Consider the following 7857-nt stretch of genomic DNA (forward strand, 5'->3'; position numbering starts at 1 on the left):
CACTAAACTCCTAATTAAAAGCAGCATGGATCTACATTATAATTAAGAAGTGTAAGAGTGACATGTTTAGAAATGTATTTTTCTAGCACTAGTTAATTTTCATAATTTAGGGCTTACAACATGTGAGGTCAGTTGCCTTGCTAATAATTTTCCGTAATGGAGCATTGTTGTATGTGTTAACTTACAGATTCAAAGTTCAGCAGAGTCCCATTCTACCTATGACCTGTATATTCTAGTTGAAATAAGTGGTTTGAGCTACAAAAAATATATTGTTAAGCCCTCGAATGGTAAGCAATCTGTATTTATTGGAAAATCAGTTAAATACCAGCGGAAAGACGCAACACGTGGGGACCAACAAAGCCCAGATCTGCTTCCTGTGGTTAACGACTGCTACCAGATCATGTTTGACCGAAGCAATAATCTAATGCACAGCATTACAGACAGGTGAGATTGCCTGCTTTTTTAATAACATTTCAGATTCTGTAAAACCTTTTTGTAAAAAATAAGTCGAAGTACTCTATTGTGTGCCTTAAATCTGAGACTTAACTAACAAAGTGTTTGTTATAATTATTTTTTTCTCTGCAGTTCACATTTCCCGTAGAAAGGAGGATGCTATCATGGACGTGATTCCATACTGTTTCTGTGATGTTGTTGCCCTGTTTAACCATGCAGTCAGCATAAGATAGCGTGACAGATCACAGTATTAACTAGTAAATCAGAAGAATCTCATTGTACTCTTAAGCTAAAGAGAGGCATGACTGTGTGTATTAAAAATAAGTAACACATACACTCTGCTTACCCAATGAGCAGATAAGTGACAGAACGAGAGCTTATACTCATTAGTGTTTTACAAGCCCTGTATCACTTTTTCTATGATAGGAAGCTACACAAATTTTTGAAAGGAAGTATTTTGGCAAATTCTACTTAATTAGGCAAATAATATGGAAGAGCAATCAAGATGGAGGTGAGATATACAGTTTGCAGCTTGTCTTCCTTGGCTAATGTGAATTGGTCTGATTTCTTGAGTTTCAGTGGAGCTGTGCTGCTTTTTGCCTGCTTGGGATTAAGATTCTCGGCTATGTACTGCTGGAAGATCTGACCTCTTTTCCATTGACCTAGTGACTGCAAGACCTCTTTCACCTTTGTGGTTTTGTTAGTAACTCTGCCTCCTAGAGTGAGAAATTGTTGTTTAGTATAGTTAGAAATCAGCTTTAAAAACTATAGATGGGCATGAGCCAAGAGCCCTGAAGTATTTCCTATAACTGTCTCCAGATTTCTTGACGAATCCTTAAGGAATATAATAAAGATGAACAAAAATCTGAATTCAAATTCAATTTTTTCTTCACCCTGTTCTGGCAGGCAGCAAAAGCTGGAATTCAGCATGTAGGAAAAGTGGGATATTCATTTTCATTATACAGCTTCAGGCAAGCCAAGAATATTTGGGTTTCAGCAAGTTTGGTTTGGAGTAGTAGAAAAGAGTGGAGTATTAGAGCTGGAAATGTCCCTGGGAGTAATAGGAAAACTTGGATGTGTTTTGATCCTCAATTATTACAGTTCATAGATTGCTATATTAACACCAGCTAGGACTGTTGGTCTAGCATACAAACGCAAACTGCCAAGTGATTTTTTTGTTTTGCCAGCAAGGCTCCAGTAGAGGTGCAAAGCTGATGGCTGAGGGCAGTAGCATCTTAAATTACCTTCATGTGACTTTGCAGAGTGTGAAATGAGGTCCTAAATAGTTTAACTGCAGGCTTTGGGAGAGAAAAAGGAGACAAAGTAGGTACTGAGTGTGTGACTTTTGTTACCCTGTTGCCAGTATATTCTTGTCACCATTGCTAAATATGGAAATCATTTTTAAATATGGTTCTGTACAGCTACCAAATCAGACAAAATAATCTGATTATTCATTATTATGTCATGATGTACCTTATTGTTGTACAACGGGTCGTTTTTGATCCTGTAGCAACTCTCATTTGTACTTCAAAGTGTGAGGTAATGTAAGCATTGTTTCTGTTTTAACATGTTGCTATTTTACAGAAGTATAAAATGCATGAAGCTCATTTTATTTACACGCTGACAGCTGTCTTAACAGGGAGCACTTTAGTTCTCTGCTGTTCTCATTTCCTAAGTTTTATCAAATCTGTTACTTTGAGGAAACAGATTTTTCTTACATTCCAAACCTCATTCCAGCTTTGCATCTGTTATGTACGAAATGTGCTTATAGGTAATACAACTTCTTTCCTCTGTGGATTTGCAGGGAGACTAACCAGACTGTCCAGTTGACCCAGGAGTTCCTTGAGTACCACGTGAATGGAGACGTGATGAAAGGACCCATTTCAGATAACTACTTATTTGCCCCAAATTCTTGTGCTGTTCCAGTATCAAAAGCAGTGGAAATGGAAATAGTTTTTGGAAACTTAGTGACAGAGATACGGCAATATTTCTACAGGTGCAACACCATTACAGCTTCACTTTTGCTTGAATGTTTAGTCATCTGTAGATGTATGTGAGAGTAGCTCTGTGTAATTCCTCCTGAACAGTGGAGTCTGTGTTCTGTGAAAGTTTTAGACAACAGAACTATGCTTAGCAGATACGTGCTAACGCTGAGAAAGTGCTTCCTTTAGATAAGTCATATTACTGGGGAGATGGAGGGGAAGATTGCTCAGTTACGTTTGCAGTTTGTTTCATAATGTAGTTTCTGCTGGAATCCTCTTTCCATTCAATTCAGTGAAATTTGCAGCTCACGTCTTCTATACAAGTGGAATTTGGACATAATGTTTCATTTTCCTACATGTAGAAATCTTTCTTACAACTAAATTTAAGACAAAGAAGGGAATCCTACACAAGGACACTCAGGCTCTTTAATGAGCTAGTGACTTTTCTGTGTTAAAATCATATCCATCTATAACCTCCTCACCTTCTTTTAAATCTGGTTATTTGATTAAAGCCTTTTGCTTTAAGTTATATTGTAAAAGGATTGTAGCTGAGAAACACTGAAAACAGTGGAATTTTTCCATCAAAATGAATGTTGCGGGATTGAAAAAATACAGAGGTAGAACTATGCGTATTCTTGCAGTATATGTGTTGCTTAGGGAGTCATAATTGTTTCTAAACTTGATTGTTAATTTTCAGGAAATACAGAACCTTTCTAGTCAAATGAACAGTCCTTTTTACACTTGCAACACTAAAGAAAATTGTCAAGTATCATTTATTTCAGCTGAATATCTGTACATTTGAAAATTAAACTGAAAATAATTTCAATAATTACATAGGTTGAATACAGGCAACAAAGTTGTTCTGTGTGTGTGATAACATCATGAAAGATTTGTAAGTCTTGACATAACTGATCTAGCGCTCCGCTTGATAAACTGTGCATATCCTTCTCCTCCTTACAGTAACGTTACTGCCCAGTATTATATATATGCCATGTATACAAGGCTGTATTTAGTACCAGAAGGCTATGATGGGAAGCTGCTTTGCCGTAGGATAGAGCAAGAATACAGTGTTGGGCCTTTGGAAGTAAATCGTGAGGCAATTCTAAGAACAAGCACGAATTTGAACACTGGACAGCTACTCTACACTGATGACAATGGATATCAGATTCAGAAAAGACCATTCAAGACATACGTGAATAACACAGTAGCTCGGGTGAGTGACAAGGCATAATCCAAACTCAATCGTGTTTTATCTTCATTCTCCATTACTTTTACCTAGGTTAATATCAACACTGCATGATTTCCTATATGTTTTCAGAACTATTATCCTATGGTCCAGACTGCCTACATTGAAGACAATGCTACAAGGCTGACGCTGCTTGCAGAAAGAGCTCATGGTGTATCAAGTCAAGGGAACGGACAAATGGAGGTAACAAATAGGCATGTGTGTTGGTTGGCGTTTTTTTGTCTCCCAAGGAGACATTTCATGGCTGGTAACTGTTGTGATACTTCCCTTATCAATACAGGTGATGCTTCACAGGAGACTGTGGAACAACCTTCAGTGGGACCTGAATTACAATCTCACTTTGAATGACTCTTCAGTGGTTCATCCTGTGTTTTGGCTTATTTTAGGAACCAAATCTGTCACCAGTGTTTTGTATCGGACAAGCCAGCAGGCTTTAGAACACAGGCCAATTGTAATGTTTGGACAATTATCAGGTAACTCCTTCCATCCTCTGTGCTATCTTTAGCATCTGAATGACTTAATTGTTTTGCTTTGATTTGTGCTGTTAAGTTTGTAAATGCAGACTTCAAGCCTCCTGTGTGGTGAAGTTAGTATACAGTGAGTTAGAAGGCAGATTTAGAGACTGTTAATTACTTTGCATTAATTTCAAATATGGATGTTGTCCAAGTCTGTGAAATGTTTCTCGTTATGTAATTATCTCTTACTCTTGGAGGAGAATAAATTTTAAAACATCTAATGAGAACAAAATGTCCACACGGGGAATTAGTGCAAAGTAGCTAGTATATCATACATCAGCTTCCTGGATGCTGAGTCCTTCATGACCCTTTTTGAGTCATTCTTTTAAAAATATTTGTTTGACTTGTTAACTAAAACTGAAGTCTGGTAGTGGAATAGCAACTTCAGGCTGCAGTGAAATCTGCTTTGTTGGAAGCTTCCCCAGCAGTTAAAATCATTCTGCTTTCTGCTTTGTATCTCAGAAGGCCTTGGAGGAGAAAGTCTAGCATCTGCTTTGGATCTGCCTTGGCAGAAAAAGCGAAAATCTCTTTACCCTTGCACAGTACTGTAGCCAGCCGCGTGTGCGTGATGGATGTTTGATGTCCATTTTTGTTCCTTTTTGCATGGAGGAGATAAACCAGAGCTACCCAGACAACTTCAGCAGAAATCAGTCGACAGTTCTCCTATAACTGTCCCACCCAATCTTCATGTCCAGACCCTGAGCATTCCAGGGTGGAGATACAGCTCTAATCATGCACAGCAGGTCCGCAGCATTCGCATGGGTAGGTCCAAAATAGTAGCTGGATGTTATATTTCAAAAAGTTGGCTTTCTGTTTTTCCCTCTTCTGTGAATAATACATTTATTTATTCAGTGTTAAAATCCTTTATCAAGACAGTTAATTGTACCCTATGATCGCTTTACTCAATTATTAAAATACATCTCCTGTATTAGTGTCATGTCCTGTTAACAGTGGGAACTGGGTGCTTCTTGCTGTTAGTACTCTAGCTAGTGTTCCAAAATGTGAATCAAGTTCAAGCCCTGAGAGTGTAAAGCTCAAAAAACTGTTTGAAAACTGGTTTTATTCTTCAAGTAAGAAAATGCTTGCCTTTTGTTTTCTCTTAAAGGTAAACAGAAACAAGGTGATGCAGACTTCAGTCGTGTCCTGCTAAGAATTAGGCACCTGTATGAAGTTGGAGAGGATCCTGTGCTGTCTCAACCTGTAACAGTGAATTTGAAGGTAAATCTAGTCCTTCTAGGTAGAACAATGCTGAAGGTGGTTTTGTTCCAGAGAGAACAGGTTCTACCATGAAATGTCGTGAGTTCTACAGACACCACGAAAGGTGGATATGATACTGTATGATCTGTATGAAAGGTGGATATGGTACAGTTACTGCTGTAACTGTAGCCTCAGAGGAAATCAGGTCTTATTTTTAATCAGCTTTGCACCACAGAAGCTCTTACTTCATATAAAGTTGCCATAGGCACAGTATGAAGATCTGCATAAATATCTGTAGGACTGATTCCATTGAGCTCTTGGTTGTATAACACTTCCTTAGCAGAGGGTGAGTCTATTTTGCTGTTTCTTTAGTTATGGCAAGTTGTACTTACAGTTAAAGAAATGTGGACAGAACTAAAGAAAGCAAACATTTTTTCCTCTATATTTTATTTCTGCATGTTAATGAAACTTTCATCACTTTTGTAATACTGTGTATTTTTAGTTTCTTGTTTGTCCGATCTTTCATATAGAAGTAGATTGTTTTATAATACATGGCAGGTGTATATTTGAAAACATGAAATATTGATTTTGATGACAATAACCGGTGAAACAAGGTGTAGGGTTCTCCATTTTGTTTTTAAAAGTTCAGTAAGAGTTTCAGTTCTTGAAAGGAGAGATTAGTAGGCTCGGAACTCTGCTACAACGCAGAGGAGACTCTCAGCATCTCAGCTTCTTAGTTGCAGCCTGGTGAGTCTGTAGTTGCCTTTGTGTTGTGGGACCTAGCAGACTTTTGAAGTCACTACTGCTCTGCTTGGCAGATCAGTGCTATAGATGAAGTTCTGCTCTGGACTAACTGTGTACTAGACCGGTGGGTGTTAAGCTAGTCTCAGCAAATTGTGTTTCTTTACTCACAGTCTTTGCTAGAGGGATTAGGATCAGTGAAGTCAGTGGAAGAGCGATCACTCACTGGCACCTGGGACATAAACACTTTGAAGCGGTGGAAGTGGAAGACTGCACAAAATCCAAGCAAAGGTAGGTGAAACAAGGAGGTTGGTGTCTGAAGCTTGATGAGTTGTCTGATTGAAAATATTTCTGCATTTGCAAGACTAAAAATCTGTTCATCTGTATGACAAACCCGGTAGCCAGCATAGCCTGCAAGCAGTAGCATTTAGCAAAGATTCCCTGCAAGCCCTGATGGCTTGTTTTGCCTGGAAGTGTCAACTCCAGAAAGATTTCAAGCTTTTATCTATGTCCAGATACAAGTGGCTACTCTGCGAAGTCACACTTGTTACACATTGACTTTCTTAGATGCTGATGAGTTGTGTTAATCTAAATTTAAGCCTATGCTCCAGAAAAACAGACAGCAGGAATTAAAAATCCACCACCGTAATCAGCTTGAAGGACTGTGTGTGGATAGGATTCAAGTTACGGCTGACACTCAGGTTGAGTTCTGTGGGTGACTTCGTTTCATTTCTCATTCCAGTTAGTTACTTGGACATTCTCCTTACTGTCACTTACCACCATATATGTGCCTTGTAAAAAGTTTGCAGACATTTTGGCCTGGGCTAGCTGGGATTTCAGAGCTTTACTTGACTTGCAGCTAGGAACTTGCTTGCTGTTTAATCATAATGAAGAAAAATGCATGACTGGGGAGTTGCTTGCATTTTCTGGTATGAGTCAATATGCGAAAAGTAAATGTATATTTTAATATTATGAATAAGTGCATCTTAGGTCCCATGCTACTTATAGCTTTAAGGAGAACCTGCTCAAACACTAGCTTTTACGGAACAGATGAGTTAAAACTTTTAAGATAGAATAATATGTACATTTGAGTAAAGCTGCTGCTTGAATAAATTACCACCTTTTCTGTGTCTTACAGGATTCTCCAACAGTAGAAACATATCAGAAAACTACATAGTGACTGTTCACCCAAAGGAAATAAGAACTTTCTTTGTGTACTTTCAAGATCAATAAAGTTTGATGTTATATTTCAGGACTGAATATGTAATAGCTTCCAGCTTCTGTTTAAAGACATGAGTGATGGTCTTGGAAAACATTCTACTGCTGTTAATGAAAGGAATAGCCATTTTGGAAAAAACTCTAAATTTAATTAAACTGTTGGCCTGTGTTGTGGGTATTTTTGTTGGTTAATTACTTACAACGCGTGTTTTCTGAAATTTGTTCAATTTGAAAATACAAAAATGACCTTAGTGTTTCAGTGCAAGCATTCTTGAACACTTTCATATTTGCTGTGGGCAGTTTAAAAGTGGTTGCTTCTATCATGTTTCATTGTGGAGTACTGTCAGAATTGTATTAGTCCTCCACTAGTCTGGAGTTTTCTTTTATAGTGGTAATTTCAAGAGTCTTTTCTCAGGGTTTTTATTGTTAGAGGAGATGACTTCCAAGTCACAGAGCAGACATTTGCCGAATGTCACTCTGTTCTATATGCCTGTCATATTTTTGA

The 7857-nt window shown here is 38.0% G+C and overlaps 1 protein-coding gene across 2 annotated transcripts in view; it reads left to right on the forward strand.

Annotated features, from left to right (window-relative positions):
• MAN2B2 (mannosidase alpha class 2B member 2) overlaps window positions 1-7530 on the forward strand; it is a 29435-nt gene extending 21905 nt beyond the window's left edge. Inside the window, exons 11-19 of one of the 2 annotated variants that reach the window (XM_035547132.2) lie at window positions 188-444; window positions 2258-2449; window positions 3396-3648; window positions 3754-3864; window positions 3962-4154; window positions 4806-4958; window positions 5302-5414; window positions 6308-6425; window positions 7273-7530. In XM_035547132.2, coding sequence (XP_035403025.1) covers window positions 188-444; window positions 2258-2449; window positions 3396-3648; window positions 3754-3864; window positions 3962-4154; window positions 4806-4958; window positions 5302-5414; window positions 6308-6425; window positions 7273-7367 — 1485 coding nt within the window. In that variant the 3' untranslated portion in view covers window positions 7368-7530. The remainder of the gene's footprint in view (window positions 1-187; window positions 445-2257; window positions 2450-3395; window positions 3649-3753; window positions 3865-3961; window positions 4155-4805; window positions 4959-5301; window positions 5415-6307; window positions 6426-7272) is intronic. The other variant, XM_035547133.2, reaches the window with a different exon arrangement.
• Window positions 7531-7857: the final 327 nt, after the last annotated feature.

This window comes from Cygnus atratus, chromosome 4 (genome assembly GCF_013377495.2).
Source record: "Cygnus atratus isolate AKBS03 ecotype Queensland, Australia chromosome 4, CAtr_DNAZoo_HiC_assembly, whole genome shotgun sequence".
Classification (NCBI taxonomy): domain Eukaryota; kingdom Metazoa; phylum Chordata; class Aves; order Anseriformes; family Anatidae; genus Cygnus; species Cygnus atratus.